At 48.0% G+C, this 21,155-nt stretch overlaps 1 protein-coding gene across 2 annotated transcripts in view; it reads left to right on the forward strand.

Annotated features, from left to right (window-relative positions):
- Window positions 1-21,155, forward strand: part of LOC310769742 (protein-arginine deiminase type-2-like) — an 80,541-nt gene that overhangs the window by 35,159 nt on the left and 24,227 nt on the right. For both annotated transcript variants that reach the window (XM_083629429.1, XM_083629430.1), the window contains 7 exons: window positions 546-607; window positions 3,229-3,346; window positions 3,812-3,937; window positions 11,368-11,546; window positions 13,830-13,933; window positions 15,479-15,590; window positions 16,500-16,607. In XM_083629429.1, coding sequence (XP_083485555.1) covers window positions 546-607; window positions 3,229-3,346; window positions 3,812-3,937; window positions 11,368-11,546; window positions 13,830-13,933; window positions 15,479-15,590; window positions 16,500-16,607 — 809 coding nt within the window. The remainder of the gene's footprint in view (window positions 1-545; window positions 608-3,228; window positions 3,347-3,811; window positions 3,938-11,367; window positions 11,547-13,829; window positions 13,934-15,478; window positions 15,591-16,499; window positions 16,608-21,155) is intronic.

A 21,155-nucleotide genomic window follows, 5' to 3' on the forward strand; every position in this document is an offset into this window, starting at 1 on the left:
GGAATATCCTCATTTGAATCCATCCATTTGGGTCCTGCCCTCTGGGGCAGCAGAAAACAAGCTTGCTCCCTCTTCTGCGTGCTCCTTAAGGACTAGCGCCTTGCATTATTTTTAGCAGGAGGCAGTAGCTCGGTGGTGCAGCACCTGCTTTGCATGCAGAAGGTTCTGGGTTCAATCCCCAGCAGCATCTCCAGGTAGAGCTGGGGAAAGACTCCCTGTCTGAAGCCCTGGAGAAGCTGCTGCCAGCCAGTGTAGACACTGCAGGGGTAGGTGGACCAGAGCTCTGACACATCAGAAGGCAGCTTCCTAGGTTTTTAAATAAGCCCATCTTAAGGGAAAGAGCACAGTAGTAGCATGGAACTGTTATAGATGGATCGGGAAACTGGGAAACTACCCAATATCTGGCTTTTCTCTCTAAGTAAAGGTAAAGGTACCCCTGACCATTAAGTCCAGTCGCAGACTCTGGGGTTGCAGCGCTCAGGAAATGTCCTGGATATGCCACAAAGTGGGAAGGGCTTGCTGACTCGACTTTTGTATTTTTCTAGAGATTTCTCTGGATGTCGATGCTGACCGTGATGGGGTGGTGGAGAAGAACCACCCCAAAAAGGTGAACATTTCCTCCTGCTTTTGTTTGCATAGAGATTTGCAAAGATGTGGTGAAGAGATTAAAAATAAAAATGCCGGGGGGTAACCCAGCTTTCAATCCCTTCACCAGTGCTTTGTTTCCTAAAGAAATGTTTAGGGGTGCTCTCATTTTCCTACTCATATTGAATTACTGCCCCTCAATGAGGCCAAACTTAGATTCACCAAATGTTCAGGGGTTTGTATCCCCCCAGAAAAAAAGCACTGAGCCTGATGCTCTCCACCTGTTTGGAATCACAACTCCCATCATCCAGTGCCACCGGAAACGCTCTCTCTGTGCCTGATGGGTGTTATAGTTCATCACAGCTCGAGAGGCACCCAGGTGGGTGATGGCCGGACTAAGGTCACTTGCTGGGCCCGGCACAGAGCTGGCCCTTGGCTTCCTAGGATGGGAGCAGATCATTTGAAGCTCTTCTTCGTGACACTAAGCTCTCCCCTCTGAAATCTGAATGCTGAAATCCTGGAGAGCTGCTGCCAGTCAGAGTAGACCATACTGAGATGCATGGACCAGTGGTCTGACCTGGTGAAAGGCAGCTTCCTTGTTATATCATAACCTTCAGGGCTGGGGCACCTGCCTCCTTAGTGCCCACCTACAATGTCTGATCCCGGTTGTGTGCTTCTGTCCCCAAGGGCCTTGCGGAAACGGACAGCTCTCCTCTCCAACCAGCCGCCCAGGGAGGTGGGGGCACAGGACGGAGTCAAATGGGGTTAGCCCTCAGCCCTGCGAGGCATTTAAATTGCCATGAAAAGCTCCCACGGAAAGGCTGGGACACTCTGTACGAAAGGGGAGCCTCCCGCTCTGCGCTGCCCTGCCCTGCCACCCGTCCTTTGGCACAGAGGCTCTCCATTCCTCCAGGCTCCCTGCTGAGGCGAGGCAGTGATCCCTCTGGGCTGCAACGCTCCCTGGAAAGAGCCTCTTGCTACCCTGGGGTCAATCGGGGCAGAATGCTGTGCCCAACAGAACTGCAACCCAGAGCCTTCCTTAGAATCTGACTCCCAAGGAAAAGTGGCACTGAGTGTCCCAGCCACTGTTTAGGAGAAGAACGTCAGAAAAACCCCATGCTGATCAGGCCAATGGCTAATAATAATAATAATAATAATTTTATTATTTGTACCCTGCTCATCTGAATGGGTAGCCTCAGCCACTATGGGCAGCTTCCAAAATGCAGTGGTACCTCAGTTTTCGGATGTCTCTGTTGCCAAACGTTTTGGTTTTCAAATGCCAAAAGCCCAGAAGTAAACACTTCCATTTTTGAACGCGCCTCAGAAGTCCAATGACTTCTGCTGCATGTTTTTCAATTTTCTCAACTGAATTGGCAGACAACCCTTTGCGCCTTGGTTTTCGAACGTTTTGGAAGTTGAACGATCTTCCGGAACGGATTACGTTCGAGAACTGAGGTACCACTGTATACACAAACATAATAAAACATGAAATATTTTTTAAACTTCCATATACAGGGCACCGCCTTCAGATATCTTCTAAAGGTTGTATAGTTACTTATTAACTCCATACCCTCCAACATTTCCCTGATGGAAAAAGGGACGTCCTAAGGAAAAGAGGGACAGTCCGAGATCAAATCAGAAACCGGGACAGCTTCTGTAAATCCAGGACTGTCCCTGGAAAATAGGGACACTTGGAGGGTCTGCAAAATGATTGTCAACCTCACTGAGACAACTGATTAAATTTTTAAAATTTACTTATTTATTTCACAATGGACATTGCTTGGTTGTAGAAGGGGGGGAAATCCTCAAAGGTAAAACGATTATCCATAAGAATAATGATTTTTAAAAAATCATTGAAGGCCAATGCATGCAGAAACTCACTGACGAACCCACAGTAACTGGGTCACAAATCTGCAAGAGCAGAATGTGCTGCTTTGTATAGATATCATCTCCTTGATATCTGATGGGGAGGACACCACCACCAAGAAGGCCCTCTGCCTGGTTCCCCATAACCTTACTTATTGCAGGGAGGGAACCTCCAGAAGGCCCTCAGAGCTGGACCTCAGTGTCCGGGCAGAACGATGGAGGTGGAGACACTCCTTCAGGTATACTGGGCCGAGGCCGTTTAGGGCTTTAAAGGTCAACGCCAACACTTTGAATGGGGAGCTTACTACAAGCCAATGTAGGTTTTTCAGGACCAATGTTTAGACAGTCCTGGCAGCCACTCCCAGTCACCAGTCTGGCAGCTGCGTTCTAGATTGGTTGTAGTTAACTGATGGAGAACGTCCAGCGGGCAGTGGGGAAACAGAATTTATCTTATTGGCTTAGCACTGGTTCAAATGAGAAAAGCAAAAAGGGGAAACCCTTTGCCCCATTCTGCTGGCTAAACTCAAGAGGCAGTGGTGATGTAGTGGTTAGAGTGTTGGACTAGGACCCAGGAGAGACAAGGGTTCAAATCTGGCCCCCGGCCCCCCGGACTCGGCCATGAAACATGCTGGAGTAACCCTGGGCCCAATCACTGCCTCTCAGCCTAGCCTACCTCGCACGGTTGTCGTGGGGATTAAATGAGGAGAGGGAGAGTCACCTTGAACTCCTTGGAGATGAAAGTGCCATCGAAATGCAGTGAAAGTGTTGCAATTTCAGGCGGTGTGGACGTGGGGTCCAGATGGGCAGGGTGCCGTTCTGCTGGTGAACTGCGATAAGGAAAATCCATACACCGGAAAGGAAGACTGCCAGGATGACAAGGTCTTCTCAAAGGATGGTAGGTGGGGGTCTGTTGAATCCCGAAATCCCTTTTCTTTTTTTTGGTAACAGTTTTTTATTCTTTTTCCAATCTAGAAAGTTACGTTTGTGACTCAGTGACTTCCTGCTCACCCAGCACTGATGTTTGTAACTCAAATTACATACAATTGCTTCTTAAGGTTCCGCCTTACCTAACTTCACCCTCTCTGACATGTTTCTTAATATATTCTGCTATTTTCTTGCACTTCAAACCCCGCTGTGATCCTTGCATTTGTGAAATAATATTTTATATAGACTAGAAAAGAGGTTCCCGGTCCTTAAAAGGGTCTAGATTTGTATCAGCGCTGTCAATTTTGCCATCTCTGCGTATTCCAAGATTTTCATAATGAATCCCCAAATTCTGATGTGCATTTCTCTTTTCTTTTCCTTCCCCCACCCCCGGTCTCCTATCCTCTCTCTCTTCCCGGGCATCGAACCCCCACAGACCTGGAAGACATGTCCCGCATGATTTTGAGAACAAAAGGCCCTGACCGGCTGCCTCCAGGCTACGAGATGGTCCTCTACATTCCGCTGTCCGACTGCGACAAAGTTGGGGTCTTTTACCTGCAGAGTAAGTGGGCTGTCTGTTTCCACTCTCTCTGTTGTGATGTTTTTACTGCAAGAGTCATCAGGACATAAGGAGAGCCTGGCAGCTGGATCAGGCCCAGTGCCGGCTCTGGTCCAGCCTCCTGTTTTTGCATTGGCCACCCCAAAGAGAAGCCTACAAGCAGGATCCAAGCATAAGAGCCCTCTCCCCACCTGCAATTTCCAGCAACTGAGATTCAGAAGCATTGCTGCCTCTGACCATGGAGGCAGAGCAGAGCCATTGTAGCTGGTAGTCATCAATAGCCTTTTCCTCCTCCATGAATTTGTCCAATCCTCTTTTAAAGTCATCCAAGCTAGTGGCCAGGGACACGGGTGGCGCTGTGGGCTAAACCACAGAGCCTAGGGCTTGCCGATCAGAAGGTTGGCAGTTCGAATCCCCACGACGGGGTGAGCTCCCGTTGTTCGGTCCCTGCTCCTGCCAACCTAGCAGTTCAAAAGGACGTCAAGGTGCAAGTAGAAAAATAGGTACCACTCCGGCGGGAAGGTAAACGGCGTTTCCGTGCGCTGCTCTGGTTCGCCGGAAGCGGCTTAGTCATGCTGGCCACACGAACCGGAAGCTGTACGCCGGCTCCCTCGGCCAATAAAGTGAGATGAGCGCCGCAACCCCAGAGTCAGCCACGACTGGACCTAATGGTCAGGGGTCCCTTTACCTTTACCTTTTAAGCTAGTGGCCATCACAGACCCTGTGGAAGGGAGTTACACATGTGCGTTGCGTGAAAAAGTCCTTCCTTTTATCCATCCTCAAGTTCCCACCATTCAGCTTCATTGGATGTCCGCAAGTCATGAGAGAGATCGAGGATGGCTTTTCACGTCTGTCGTGTCGTCTCTTGCATGCCTTTTCTCAACGCTAAAATGTCCCCAACGCTGCGACCTTTCCTCGTAAGGGAGCCGCTCCATCCCCTTGATTGATTAGGCTGCCCTTTTCTGAACCTTCCTCAATATCCTTTTTGAAGTGAGGCAACCAGAACTGTCCACAGTATGGCAAGTGTGGATGCACCATAGATTCACATGGGCAGTTTAATTTTGAGTTCCTTTCCTAATGATACCTGGAGCGTGGACAGCATCCTGGCACAAGATTCTCTGGGGATTGTGCTATTCCTTTCCTCACTTTCCTGGGTGTTGACTGAGCCCCCTGTCTCTTCGGGACCACACAGCAGGGGGTCTGTCTCCCTCTTCCAGCTTTTCCTTCTAAGTCAGAAGTTGGGTGGCCATCTGTCATGGAAGCATTGGTTGAGATTCCTGCATTGCAGCAGGTTAAACTAGATCAGGCATAGGCAAACTCGGCCCTCCAGATGTTTTGGGACTACAACTCCCATCATCCCTGACCACTGGTTCTGTTAGCTGGGGATGGTGGGAGTTGTAGTCCCAAAACATCTGGAGGGCCGAGTTTGCCTATGCCTGGACTTAGATGACCCTCAGGGGTACCCCTGAGGCAGAAGAGGTGCATCTCTCTGCTTCTGTTAAATCCTTTGAAGACAGAGGTCCTCTGGCTGGGTCGGGATGACATGGGATTGTAGGGGGCTCAATTAGTGCCAGCGCCTTCTGTCAAGAGCTTGGGAGGCACAGGTTGCAGCCACAGCAAAGGTGGCATTTTTCCATCTCCATCGTATTAAGCAGTTATTCCCTTACCTCTCTCGCCCTGATCTAGCCAGTGTGATCCATGCGCCGGTCACCTTCAGGCTTGATTATTGTAACTCGCTCTACGCAGGGCTGCCCTTGAAGCTGACCCAGAAACTCCAGCAGGTGCAGAATGCTGCGGTGAGGCTCCTTACGGGGTCCTTGCCGCAGGATCACATTCATCCAGTGCTTTACCAGCTGCACTGGCTCCCGGTGGAGTACAGGGTCAGGTTTAAGGTGCTGGTTTTGACCTTTAAAGCCCTATGCAGCCTAGGACTCACGTGCCTACGGGACCGCCTCTCCTGGTATGCCCCGCAGAGGACCTTAAGATCCACAAATGACAACACTTTGGAGGTCCCAAGTCGCAAGGTGGTTAGATTGGTCTCAAGTAGGGCCAGGGCCCTTTCAGTACTGGCCCCAACTTGGTGGAATGCTCTGTCACAAGAGACTAGGGCCCTGCGGGACTTGACATCTTTCCGCAAGGCCTGCAAGACAGAGCTGTTCCACCTGGCCTTTGGTTTGGTCTCAGTCTGACCCTTATGTTTCCCTCCCCTTATGGTTTTGGTCTATGAGTTACCGTATTTTTCGCTCTATAAGACGCACCAGACCACAAGACGCACCTAGTTTTTGGAGGAGGAAAACAAGAAAAAAAATATTCTGAATCTCAGAAGCCAGAACAGCAAGAGAGATCGCTGCGCAGTGAAAGCAGCAATCCCTCTTGCTGTTCTGGCTTCTGGGATAGTTGTGCAGCCTGCATTCGCTCCATAAGATGCACACACATTTCCCCTTACTTTTTAGGAGGGGAAAAAGTGAGTCTTATAGAGCAAAAAATACGGTACTTTCAAAACGAGGCTGCATTTTAAATTGCATTTTAACCTGTATTTTAAATTGGTTTCCTCCCCACCCCCATTATGTTTTTATTGTCATTTTACTGGTGTTAGCCGCCCTGAGCCTGGCTCTGGCCGGGGAGGGTGGGGTATAAATAAAATGTATTATTATTATTATTATTATTATTATTATTATTATTATTATTATTATTGGTGAATAGGCGGCACAATTTTTAACGTCATCTCCCCCCCCCGAAAACGCATGCACATGTCACGTTAATTCTCGCACCTGCATCTCATTTGTAGCAAAGAGCAGCTTGGGACTAATTAGGCCTGATGGGTCGTCAACACATCTAATTAGAAAGGACCCCGGTGTCTTCAGCATTCCAGTAGCTCCGTTGGCGCCCAGAGACGGGCCCACCGACAACTCGCTGAAACCAGGCATTGCAATTGGAGCCAGCCGAGGGGAAGGAGCGGCATTCCCTGGCAAGGAGCTCCAGAGGGGCTTGTCAATCAGTCGCTAACTCTGCCTCTGTCAGGTACTGCTCTTTGAGAGATCCTAGGGAAGCCAGCCAAGCCCAGTGGCCCGGGGTTACCTCTCCGCGTTCTTCCTAGGAAAGGAGGCTGGCTGTTTGCTTCTCTGAGCCGTGGAAGAATTAAATGGGTGATCCGGGTGAAGGCTCCCTAAAATCTCTGGCAAAGGAGGACAGGCCCCCCTATCTGATGTGAAGCGGGGCAAAGAGGGAAGGGGTGAAACTTCTGGGTGGGTGGCACTGTGGTCTAAACCACTGAGCCTAGGACTTGCCGATCGGAAGGTCAGCAGTTCGATTCCGCGTGACAGGGTGAGTTCCCGTTGTTCAGTCCCAGCTCCTGCCCACCTAGCAGTTCGAAAGCATGTCAAAATGTAAGTAGAGAAATAGGTACCGATGTGGCAGGAAGGTAAACGGCGTTTCCATGCTTCTCTGGTTTGCCAGAAGCGGCTTAGTCATGACCTGGAAGCTGTCTGCGGACAAATGCCGGCTCCCTCAGCCTATAGAACGAGATGAGTGCGCAACCCCAGAGTCATCCGCAACTGGACCTAATGGTCAGGGGTACCTTTATACACACACACACACACACACGATGATATCTTCCCATGTAGATTGACAAAGCAGTCAGCTTGTATCCATCTAGATATTACCCAGAATAGACCCATTGAAATGAACAGACTGAAGTTAGTCATCATGTCTATTAATTTCAGTGGGCTTACTCTGAGCAGGGCTCAGTTGATGGCAATGCTCAGTGTTAAACAACCGAAGGTCACACACTCCAATAAAAGCCAACCTTTGGCGACTACCTCATTTTACAGCGGCCACAAGACATTTGCTGCAGCCCGTGACATCATCACTCTGTTTGGCCTCCCCTAATCCCCAGGAGACATCTCTGCCTCCAACGCGCCTTGTTGTGTCTTTTATTGCTGGTTATAAAACCAGATTCGGTTACGGGGATGTTGGATGGGGCTGAAGAAGAGGGTGGGGGCAGTGGAGAATGCTGCCCGTGTTGGAGAGGCCTGGCTGGTGGGATTTGCAGTAATATCCAAGGCAACACAATGACCAAGTACAACAATGCATTGTCAATATAAACTCTTTATATAGTCTATATGGAACATTGAACAATATGAGAAACCAAATAAACAGAAATCTTACAAATCTCTGAAAGTCACTAAATGTGCACTCTTGATGGATTCTCTTGAAAACATAGAACCAAATAAACATAAGTCTTATAAGTCTCTGAAAGTCTTTGAAGACTATGCAAGTCTCTGAAAGAAGCAATGGGTCAGGTTCTTATCTGATGAAAACAAGCCGTAAAGCTTTGTTTTATGACGTCCAACGCTGCCGAAGTGGTCCACAAACAGACGTCGTGAACATTGAGTTATTGTAAGTTACCATGTATATGCAGGTCATCGTTTCAGTAATTCATTTGTAGTTTATGAAACATTTCTGTATCCTTCTGCTGTGCTGAAGAAGAATTCTACAAAACAGTGGGTATATCCAGAATCACTGTTCACTACGTCTGTTTGTGGACCACTTCGGCAGCGTTGGACATCATAAAACAAAGCTCTGTGTTTTCAAGAGAATCCATCAAGAGAACACATTTAGTGACATTCAGAGATTTCTGTTTATTTGGTTTCTCATATTGTTCAATGTTCCGTATAGACTATATAAAGAGTTTATATTGATATTGCATTGTTGTACTTGGCCATCGTGTTGCCTTGGATATTACTGATAATGGTTTGCAACACAGGGGTTTAATTGTTTGGTTACTTATCGGTGGGATTTGCAGCCAGGCCTGGTGTGAGGTGGATGTGCCTGTCGAAAGGGGATGAGTGGAAGATCGATCCCCGAAGGTGGTATCTATCCACCTATGGGGAAGGTCGTAGCTCAGCAATAGGACACTCGCTTTGCATGCAGAAGGGCCCAGGTTGGATCCCCAGCACCTCCAGGTGAGACTGGGAAGGATTCCTTGCCTGGTACCCTGGAGAGTCATTGCTGCCAGTTCGTGCAGACGATAATTGAGCTATACGGCTCAGCAATCTTAACTCGGTATAAGACAGCTTGTCTGTATTCCTAAATCCTACTCAGAGCAGGTCCACTGAACGAATGGACCTACCTCACACAGTTGTTGTGGGGATTAAATCAGGGGCAAAGAGAAAACCATGTATACCACCTTGGGGCCCTCTGGAGAAAACAGTGGGATTGAAATGCAAAAATAAAAATAAAATAAAATAAAGCTAGCTGAGTCTATTAACTGCAGCGGGTTTGCTTGAAATCAGGCTAGCTTTGGGTACAGCCTGGAGTAATTCCCACTCCCCCCAAAAAGACAAATTTAGGATTCTCCCCACCCCTCGCTTTTCCAGCAAGAAAATGTTGAACTCAGAGCATCTCACATAAATAAGCACTGAAATAATAGTTCCCTTTCAGAGAGCCCTCCTTTCTCCCGGGCCTCATAGACTCTGCTTGTTTTTGAGTCCTGAGGATCAATTGTTTGGCGTCTCTCAAGGGCATCAGAGTCTGGTGACTGGGTGAAAGCTAAGACCTCTCTGGCCAGGTTGCCAAATAACTGTTCCCCGGGATTGAGTTGCAGGACCTTGAATTCTGGACATTCTGGTTTCCGAGCCAGGCGTTCAATTAGCGTATTAATTAGCTGGGTTGGGGGAGGGCAATGGAGTTGCCTTCACCTCCTCAGTGGATAGCAGGGTTGGGTGGGCTTGCTCCTTGGATGTCGGTTTTCTCGGACCCTGCCCAATCCCAATTTCCCCCCAAATCACAGAAAAGGAACTCATATTTGAACCTGGCCTTCACTAACCTGATAAAGATGTTGACCCGGTGTATGTCAGCCATGAAAAAGGCAAATTCCATGCTCCAGGGATCATTGGGAAAGGAATTGCAAATAAAGCTTCTGATATCGTAATGACTTTTTACAAATCTTTGGCGCGGCCGCATTTGGAATACCATGTACAGTTTGGTTGCCTCGCGTCAAAACGGATATGGCACAGTTGGAAAAGGATGTGATTTTAATCTGCAATGCAAAAGATTTTCCCAGCCTGTTTTGGTTCCATGTGGATGTTTGCATGCAAGGCTTACCATCTGTACATTTATTTGTCCTGGAAGGCAATACTTGGTAATTGATATATAAAATCTCACAATAAAGCTTGTAATATGTATATATATATTAAGTTTCAGAAAAAGGCTGCCAAAATGACCAAAGAGAGGATGGAGAAACTCCCCTGCGAGGATAGATTTGGGATTTTTAAATTAGATAAAAGTAAGCGGTGCCACAATAGAAGTTTATAAAGTGGCCAAAGAAAGTGGCCAGAGAGGAGTTTTCCTCCTTCTCTCATAACACTAGAACTCAGGGATGTCCAAGTAAGCTGAATGTGGGAAGGTTCAGGACAGAGAAAAGGAAGCCCCTTTTCACGTTAACCTCTGGAACTCCCTGCCTCAGGAGGCAGTGATGGCCACTAACTTGGATGGCTATAAAAGAGGATCAGACAAATTGATGGAGGAAGAAAGGACTTTCGAAAGCTACTGCATAGATGGCTATGCTCTGCCTCCACAGCTGGAGGAAGCAATGGCTCTGAATCCCAGTTGCCGGAGACCACAGGAGGAGAGAGGCCTCTTGTGCTCGAATCCTGCTTGCAGGCTTCCTGTGAACATGATGCTGGTCTAAGTGCACTCCTGACCTGATCCAGCAGAGTTCTTCTTCCTTACTTGTATTGATCTCTGCTTTCCTCCCCGCCACAGATCCCTTCTTTTTTTTAAAAAAAAATTATTTATTTGGTTTTTCAGATTAATATTTTACAATCCCATATCCAAGATACAACATAAAAACAAGATTCCAAAGAATCCCCTGGACTTCCCTTTTTCCCTTTGTAGGTCCTATTGTTCATCATTTCCTCCTGCATCTTTTAGAATAATCCAAATATTTTACCTCTCCATTATATCCAAAATTCAACTTTAAACTGCAAGTGTTATTCCAATCCTGCTAATGATTTTAACTGCTTACAATGGTTTTTAAGATAAATTATAAAATTTCCCCATTCCTTATTAAAATTTTGGTCTTCCTGATTTCTGATTCTTCCGGTCCTTTTAGCCATTTCGGCATAATCCATCATCTTAATCTGCCATTCTTCTCTGGTCGGGACTTTATCTTCTTTCCATCCCTGAGCCAATAGCATGCGTGCAGCCGTGGTCGCATACATAAATAGATTTCCGCTCCATTGGGATTTCGGCACCTAGAATCCCTAAAAGAAAGGCTTCTGGGTTTTTTAAAGAAAAAGTTACTTTAAGCATTTTTTCCAATTCATTATATATCATTTCCCAAAATTCTTTTACTACCTGACATTTCCACCACATATGATAAAAGGTGCCTTCATTTTTCCTTACATTTCCAACATATATTTGACCCGCAGATCCCTTCTTTGGCCAGCGCTACATCCACGTTCTGGGGCCACGGAAGCTCTTCCACGTTGTGAAATACACAGGGGGCTCTGCAGAGATGGAATTCTTTGTCGAGGGTCTCCGCTTTCCAGACGCCGGCTTCGACGGTCTCGTCACCATCAACGTCAGCCTGCTGGAGCCAGTCGCTGAGGTTCGGCCAGAGAAAGGGGGGCGGGTTGGTGGGTGCAGCAGAAGCAGTGTAGGTGCTTTCATCCAGCAAAGAGGATGCTTCAAATAATACTTTTTTTTATTATATGCCTGCCATCTGACTGGGTTGCCCCAGCCACCCTGGGCGCCTTCCGACAAAATACTAAAACACAAAAAGGCCTCAAACATTAAAAACTTCATTGTACAGGGCTGACTTCAGGTGACTTCTAAAAGTCAGGGAGATGTTTATTTCCTTGACATCTGACGGTAGGGCATTCCTTTTTTTATATAATAAAGCTTATTAGATGTTCACAAATTTAATGTATAAAATTCAGTGTTACGTAAGGTTCCCATTTGGGCTGGTTATTACAGTTTTAAAGACCACCTCGAGTGCTGCTTTTAAGCAAAAAGGCTTTGAAACGTCAGCTACAGAATGTTGATCAACAGCGCAACGCCGCGAGGGAAATGAAAGGTCTGTGCGGGTAAGGAAGCTGGTGTGGCAGGGCAGGATGTTAGTCTGATATTTATCGTATTCACAGCCCACCTTTCTTCCTCCCAAGGAGCTCAGGCACATGGTTCTCCTTCTCCTAAGTTACTCCCCACAACAACCCTGTGAGGTAGGTTAGACAGAGGGCCAGAGGCTTGCCCAAGGCCACTCAGCGAGCTTCATGGCCGAGTAAGGGGGATTCAAACCCTGGTTTCTCCCAGCACTCTAACCACTATGCCATGCTGTCTAAACAGCAGTATGCAGCCCAGTTAGCAAGCAGCTAATGGAAGTTGTTGCTTTCAGGCAGCCAAAAGCCGTCCCCTCCTCCTGGCCACTGGCATGGTGTAACTGCAGAAGGAGCTGCTGATGTTTGGGCTCGACACTTCACTTCACACTGTTAATGTGCCAGTTTTCCCTTGGCAGGTGACGGGTTCGCTTTCAAGTTTCCCTTTTCTCTTTGTTTGCTACTTCAGCCACAAAGAGGCTGCTTGGTGTGCGAATCTCTCTCGCTGCCTCTCCCGCCCCCTTCCCACCTGCCTCTTCACCCCCACCCCAACAAAGCAATACGAATTGGGGGCCGCTAGAAGAAAAGGCCAGCTTTAAATTAAGCTGGACGGCCTTCTCATGTTCTCTCACTCGCCTGCTGGAATGCTGCGCATGACTCTCGTGGGGCCTGCAACTTCTATTAGCCACCTGCTAATCTGGCTAGGGATCCCTAATGGATCTGTGTTCTGCCTTCTGCTTCCTTGCCCCAGCAGACCTTTCTCTTCCCTCACAGAAGCTGTGCTGTTGATCAACGTCCCGTAGCTGCCTCTGTTTCTCTGGGCAGCCAGTTTTTAAAAACAAAGGGATGCCTTGTTTAATGGATTGGTGGCTTTTTATCACCAGTGCATTCTGCAACATTTCATTGGTGCAATAAGAGGGTATTTAGCTGACCCAGAAACTCCAGCGGGTGCAGAATGCCGTGGCGAGGCTCCTTACGGGGTCCTTCCCGTGGGATCACATTCATCCAGTGCTTTACCAACTGCACTGGCTCCTGGTGGAGTACAGGGTCAGGTTTAAGGTGCTGGTTTTGACCTTTAAAGCCCTATGCGGCCTAGGGCCCATGTACCTACAGGACCGCCTCTCCTGGTATGCCCCGCAGAGGACCTTAAGGTTCACAAATGACAACACCTTGGAGGTCCTAAGTTGCAAGGTGGTTAGATAGGTCTCAAGTAGGGCCAGGGCCCTTTCAGTACTGGCCCCGACTTGGTGGAACGCTCTGTCACAAGAGACTAGGGCCCTGCGGGACTTGACATCTTTCTGCAGGGCCTGCAAGACAGAGCTGTTCCCTAGCCTTTGGTTTGGACTCAGTCTGACCCTTATGTTTCCCTCCCCATATGGTTTTGATCTATGGGCTACTATTAAAATGAGGCTGCATTTTAAATGGCATTTTAACCTGTATTTTAAATTGGTTTTTATTTTATTTTATTTTTTTAATTGTAATTTTACTGGTGTTAGCCACCCTGAGCCCAGCTCTGGCCAGGGAGGGCGGGGTATAAATAAAAAATTATTATTATTATTTTTTATTAACCCATTCACCGTTCTGTTTCACCAGTTGTTCTGAGATGCTACTAGCCAGGGTGGTTCTCTGCCACCATGGCTGGAGGCAGCAATCCTTCTGAATACCAGTCCCTGAAAAAGAGCAGAAAGTTCTTCCTAACGTTTAGTTGGAATCTCCTATCTTGTGATTTTGATCTGTTGGTTTGGGTCCTGCCTTCTAGAGTAGCAGAATACAAGCTGGCTCCATCTTTCTTCCAGGGTATCCCACAGACCCCAATTTTCACAGACACCGTAGTCTTCCGGATTGCCCCATGGATCATGACCCCAAACACTTTGGCGCCAGTCAACGTTTTTGTCTGCAGGTAAGGTGTCAGAAAAGGAGGAGGTGTTGGAACTTAACAGGAGGTGTTTTGAATGCAGGGCTTGGTTTGAATTTGTAAAACCAGCTTTTGCGCCCTGAAACTCGGCTGGGGTTCAGGTTCTGTCTGTGGTGGGTTTCTTTTTTCCAAAAACTAAGCATTCAACAGCAACGAGGGAGATGCAACAAACAGCAGCTGATAGTATAAAAGGAGAAACATTTTATTATGACGGTCACTGATGTTTAATGCAAGTGCCATTTAATGACACTTTACAAAAGGACGAGGTCAGGAAGACATTCGACCCAGTTTGCATTGTAAAGCAAATCTACCTAATTCTCACCGCTCCGAATTTTGCAGTGAAGTTCCCTAACCAAGTTGTGTGTACAAAAAAAAAAAAATCATACACCGGTGCAAAGTGTAAATGAATATCATACAAGAATGTGCTGCAGTTAGGGGAAATTGCTTTGCAAAATGTGTATTTACAAGAAGTTCAAAATGCAGACTGACGTGTGTGCATTAGGAGAAATTCTCCCTAAAATGCTGATGAATTTTGATGAATTGTTATTAAAAAGAAAATCACTAGCTCTTGTGGGAAGGTGGAGAACTGAAAGGAAGGTTTGAAAAAAGTTAGAAACCGAAAGCAACAGGTTTTCTCACCCGTAGGCATCATGCTAGGTGGTCTGGAAGGCAGTAGTGGGAGAAAAGGGAGAAAAGGCAGAATTGCTTATGATATCCGGGGGTAGCCTCTTGGCAGGGGCTTTGTCGGCTTCAGGGGAGAGGAACATCTGCAGCACTCCAGATGTTGCTGGACTCAAGCTCCCATCACCATCTCTTAAGTCATGCTGGCTGCTGGGAGTCCAATGACACTTAAGGGGCCACAGCTTCCCTGTCCTTGAACCCAGACCCTCACGTGCCTTTGTTGCCCATACCTACGCACCTCAAACACTTGCCTTTATTACCTGCAGCTACCCCTTTCACAGGGACACGGGTGGCGCTGTGGGTTAAATCACAGAGCCTAGGACTTGCCGATCAGAAGGTCAGCGGTTCGAATCCCCGCGACGGGGTGAGCTCCCGTTCCTCGGTCCCTGCTCCTGCCAACCTAGCAGTTTGAAAGCACGTCAAAGTGCAAGTAGATAAATAGGTACCGCTCTGGTGGGAAGGTAAACGGCGTTTCCGTGCGCTGCTCTGGTTCGCCAGAAGCGGCTTAGTCATGCTGGCCACATGACCCGGAAGCTGTACACTGGCTCCCTCAGCCAATAAAGCGAGATGAGCGCCGCAACTCCAGAGTTAGTCACGACTGGACCTAATGGTCAGGGGTCCCTTTACCTTTACATTTACCCCTTTCACAGCTCTGCCTCCTTTTAATGGGGAACCTGGGGTACCCAAAGATGTTACCAGCTCCCATCATCTCTGACCATTGACCATGACGTCAACATCTGGAGGGGCACAGCTGTTCCCCAGCTCTGTTCTGCGGAATCCACCCCACCCCACTTTCAAGCTGGCCATGAAAGCATCCCCAGTTAACCCATCTTTGTCCTCCCCTGTCAGTGTGAAGGATAATTACCTCTTCCTGAAGGAGATCAAGAACTTGGTCAGCAAAGCAAACTGCAAGATGTCGGTCTGCTCACGGTACATGAACCGAGGGGACCGGTGGATGCAGGTGAGTGGGTTGCCAGTCTTAAACCCTGGGGAGCCGTTGCTGCCAGCCAGTGTGGACAATACCAAGGTACTTGGGCCAATGACATGACTCAGCCTAAAGCTCCCAATCCACGATTCTGTCCACATTTCCTGAACTGCAATTTCCCAGGTTTTCAGTAAAGGTAAGCTGTAAGAAGAGATCTGCTGGATCAGGCCAATGGCCTATCTAGTCCAGCATCCTGTTCTTACAGTGGCCAACCAGATGCCCATGATGGGAAACCCAGGATTCGAACACAAGAGCAATTTCCCCCTCCTGCAGTTTCCAGCAAATTGGAATTGCTGTTTCCAACTGCAGAGGTAGAGCATAGTCCTCACGGTTAGTAGCCACTGACAGCTTTCACCTCCTCCGCGAATTTGTCCAGTCCTCTTGTATAGCCATCCAAGTTGGTGACCCCGTCCTGTGGGAGAGAGTTCCGCAGTTTAACTCCTTGCTGCATGAAGGAAGACTTGCTTTTCTCTGCCCTGAATCACCTAACGTTCAGCTTCATCGGATGTCCTTGGTTTTAGCTGTGGGCTCCCGGCTTCCTGGCAGGACGCATGTTTAGCAGGCAGAATTTTTATTTTGGAGGGGAGGGGAGGAAATGATTTCTATTCCCAGCGGGTCATTAAGGAACTGAGCTTGCTAGATTAAAGCAAAGCTGTTTGTGAGGAGGTAGCTCTGCAATCTAATGTTACAAAAGTTGGGCAAGTCCCCCTCTTTGGCAAGAGCCCATGGGGTTCCAAGCCCTCACCCAGGGTCTATGTTCCTTCGGAGAATTGAGACACGGCGGAGATTGTCATAGCTTTAAGAAATATGGTTTATTCACCTATTTACACCTTCAGTCTGCATGGAGGGAGTCCAGATCTTGCTGATTTCTCTTTTCCTCTGCAGGATGAGATTGAGTTTGGCTACATCCATGCCCCGCACAAGGGCTTCCCGGTGGTCCTGGACTCCCCGAGGAACGGAGGCCTTGAAGACTTTGCTGTGAAAGAGATTTTGGTAAGAGCATCCTCTTCTTACCCCCAGTACCACAACATGTGATTTATCCTGAATTCCCTTGCGCGAAGGAAGTTTTGCTAAGGCAAGGTCTGCTCTCATCTGCCTTGCCATCCCAGACATGCATCCTGCCAGGAAGGCAGACTATGCTGGACTAGATGGAGTATTGGCCTGATCCTGGCAAAGAGCAGAGCCACACTGTCTGTTGGATGCACATCCAGCACACTTTTAAAGCACATAATTTCCATAAGGACCTAAGGAATGCCTGCAGGATCAGGCCAATAGCCCATCTAGTCTAGCATCCTGATCTCACAGTGGCCAACCAGTGGCCTGCAGGAAACCCGCAAGCAGCACAGGAGCTCTCTCCCCTACTATGGTTTCCAAGAACTCATGTTCAGAAGCATCACACTGCAGAGGCAGAGCACGACCATCGTGGGTAGTGACTACTGATAGCCTTAACTTCCTCCGTGAATTTGCCCAACCCTCTTTTAAAGCCATGCAAGTTGGTGGCCCTCCCTGCCTCCTGTGGAAGTGAGTTCCACAGTTTAACTATACTGTTGTTGGGCTACCGGCTCCCGTCCTCATCCCTGACCCCTGGCCCTGCTGGCTGGGGCTGAAGGGAGTCAGAATCTTGCAGTATCTGGAGGCCAGCCCATTAGCCATCCCCTCCTCTGGCTGCAAAGGAGGCTTGTGTGTATGGCGGGGGGGGGCAAATGTGGGCATGGGAACTCCAGAAGGGTGATGTTGACCCCGTGTGATGGGGGCCAAGCCTAGCTCATTTCTCCAGAGCCCCCACCACACCTTCTGTGCTTTTCGCTGGGGAGAGAGGGCAGCAACGGAAAGGGCAGAAACGGTTAAGGGTGTCTGGGAGCAGCAGGAGGCTGACGTGGAACCCGCTGGGTCAGTCACCTGAAAAGAAATGGGTTTTTAATGCTGCTGTTTCGCTCTGCGAGATCACGCTGCCTTCATCTGCTCTGTTCCCCTTGGAAGGGGCAGAGTGAAGACACTGGATGATGCAGCACAGCTGGACTGCGTCATCTCCCCTGTTGCTTCCCCGCCCCCTAAAAGCACCAAGATTCCCCTTTTCTTTTTAAAGTTTTTATTATTTTATTTTGACAAAGTAATAATCATAAATAAATGAGAATAAAAATGTGCACCCCACCACCGAGACCATTCCATTGTAACTAATCCAGCCTCCCAAAATTTCAACACCTCCTGCGATAGTTTGACCCCTCTCCATTTTAACAGCACAGTGGTACCTCAGGTTAAGTACTTAATTCGTTCCGGAGGTCTGTACTTAACCTGAAACTGTTCTTAACCTGAAGCACCACTTTAGCTAATGGGGCCTCCTGCTGCCGCTGCGCCACCGAAGCACGATTTCTGTTCTCATCTTGAAGCAAAGTTCTTAACCCGAAGCACTATTTCTGGGTTAGCGGAGTCTGTAACCTGAAGCGTATGTACCCACTGTACAAATTCTACAAGCACCTTCCACATCTCCTCGAAATCATTTCTTCTGTGTATTCCCCGTCTTACCTTAATGGCACTTGTCAATTTATCATTAATAGTTATATCCCACACCTCTTTATACCATTCTTCCATTTTATATTCTGCTTGCCCCTTCCACTTCCTAGCTATCATAATTCGTGCACTGTCAATAAATTTGTGAGCAAGTCCTTCATAGCCTGTGAACCTTCCACCCCATTTTAAATTGATAATAATGCTACCACTGGACTTTTGGTCGGCTTTAACCCAGTGATTTCTGTTATCTCTTTAAACACCCTTTGGGGAAAAAAAAAGTACATGTTTACACCACCACCTCATGTGAACATAATTCCCTGCTTCCTTGCATCCCCTCCAACATAACACCGAAAAGATTCTCCTTTTCTGTTTCCTTACAGTGAATAGAAATCAGGGGTCTGCAGTGGTTCCTCTAAGGCATCCCTTGACTCGTTTTTTGAAAAGGCCCAAATTAACTCATAGGAATCTGCCTCATATCGCACAGTATTGTCTGCACTGACTCTGCAGCTCTCCAGGGTCTCAGATAGGGAGTGTCTTCCCAGCCCTACTTCGAGATGCTATGGACTGAACCTGGGACCTTCCACATGCAAACCAGGTGCTCTACCATCCTGTTGTGTCCCTTTTCTTAAAAGTAAAGCCAAGGTTCTAGTCCTCAATGGTTTTGGAATAAGGGGCTGACTTAAACAGCACCATAGGAGCTGCCTTTATACCCTTGGTCCAGCTAGCTCAGTATTGCCTACACCGGTAGTGGTAGTGGTTCTCCAAAGTTTCAGGTCTTTTCTAACCCTACCTTAGGATGCTGCTGGGGACTGAACCTGGGACCTTCTGCATGCAAAGCAGATGCTCCGTATCACTCAGTTTTACAGCCCTTTCCCTTCTGGATCAACGGCAGCTCAGAAGAGCTCTCCAGGCCTTCTTGCTTTGGGATCGCACATGCCTTCAGTCGGAGAACATAAGGGCATAGTGGGCATCCTCTTTTCACAAGGGTCCATCAGATGCCCCAAAGCAAAACCAGCAAGCAGGATTCAACCACAAGAGCTCATTCCCCTCTTGCCCTTTCCAGCAATTGGCATTCAGAAGCATTTAATGCTGTATTGTTTTTAACACTCGATTGGGAAAACTCAGCCAGATGGGCGGGGTATAAATAATAAATGATTATTATTATTATTTACTGCCTCCAAATGCAAAGCATGGTCATTGGGCTAGTAGGCATTGACAGCCATCTCCCCTCCATGAATTTGCCTAATGCCCTTTTTTTAAGCCATCCAGGTTGATGGCCATTTCTGCCCCCTGCAGGAGTGAGTTCCACAGTTTAACTCTGTGCTGCACGAAGAAAGACTTCCTTTCATACATCCCGAAACTTCCATCCAATGTTCAATTTCATTGGATGTCCACCAGTTATTGTGTTACACTTTTTCCTTGCCGGGCAAAATTTTATCACGTTGCCACTTTTTCTCTAAAGTCGCAAGTGCTGAAGCCTTTTCTCCTAGAGGAATCTCCCTTTTCTGAACCATTTCCACCTCTCCAGGATCCCTTTAGAGGTGAGCGTCAAGAACGGACGAGGCATCTAAAAACTGCCCCCTCTTGCCGGACAGCCCACTGACGGCTTGCGTCAAGCAATGTCAGCCAAGGACAGGCAGGAGCCCTTGCCAGCAGCGAATCAGAAAAGTGGGCAGGGTGAGGGCCGAACCTTTGGCAACCCCTTAACCTCATTGGACCCCAAGTCTAGCTTCGCACCACCAGATCTGGTCTGTGTGTGTCCTTCTAGCCTCTCGTGAGATGTCTGTACCCCTGAAATTTGGGGGGTGCCTGGGCACCAGTCTGTCTTGCCGCTGGGCGCCACCCCGCGTCACTGGTAACTGGAGACGGGAGCGCGGAGCGCTGTTGGCACCCCCCTCATGGTCCGCGCCCGCCTCAGAGAAGGTTAATCGCTTTTAAACATGGTGAGATCTATCATTTATCATGCCTCGAATGAGTACAGCCAGTCCTGGATTTGTCATGCAGGAAAGGAATACCACGTTGATCTCTGGCTCTTACTTTGCAAATATATATATAAATATATATGCAAGCAATCGCCTCTCTAAAAGGGGGGTGGAATAATAGCATTTAGAAAAGCAATTTTGGACTCTGGAGCGAGCTGAACGTATTATGTTCCAATTGTTTGCTTTGAAGCCTCCTCTATTCCGCCTCCTATCTTTTCCAATCTCATTTTCCAGATGGGACACTTTAGCCAAATATTCTCGCCCCCTTCTCCGGCAAGGCACACGTGGCCATCCATAAGCCCTTTGTGGGGCTTAATGGAAAAACTGAGAGGCGGGAGAAATTATTTCTCTGCGCAGAAGGACTTGCCTTGAATGAACCAAGGGGGGAAGCAGTCCTAGCCGCAATGGTCCCTTCTGAGCCATTATAGGAATGGAAACTGGGAACTTTTCCGAAGGACCTTTCCTAGAAGTGGCAAAGTAGCTAGAATCTCAAAGCGTCCCAGTGAAAAGCCACGGAATTGTTCTAGAAAGTCACGGAGTTTCTAGAAATTGGTGTTTGGAATTGATGCTGCCTCCAACTGCAGGGCAGAGCTACCTAGTAGCCGTCGCCAGCCCTCTCATCCTCCCTGAATCTGTCCAATCCTCTTTTAAAGGCATTGGCGTTGGTGATTTTCACATCCTCCTGTGGGAACAAGTTTTCCCAGTTTAGCTCTGTGCTACGTGAAGAAGTCCTTTCATAATTTTATCAGCCCTGAATCTGCCAACATTCAGCTTCAGTGGAGTTCTCACATTATGAGAAAGGAAGAAAGCATTTCAACTCCTCTATCGCATCACCTCTTATTTGCCTTTTCTCTAAACTAGTAAGTCACAAACACTGCAACCTTTCCGTCCCCTTGATCATATTGCTTGCACTTCTCTGGGCCTTCTCCAGCTCTACCATCTCCTTTTTGAGGCAAGGCCTCGGGAGCCGTGGGTTTTGGAATCACCCCCCCCCCCCACTCTCGGCAGCAAAGTTTCAAGTCTCCAATCCCCCATGAGCGTGAAGAGGAAT

The sequence above is a fragment of the Podarcis filfolensis genome, assembly GCF_964270895.1.
Source record: "Podarcis filfolensis genome assembly, chromosome: 8".
NCBI classification, from domain to species: domain Eukaryota; kingdom Metazoa; phylum Chordata; class Lepidosauria; order Squamata; family Lacertidae; genus Podarcis; species Podarcis filfolensis.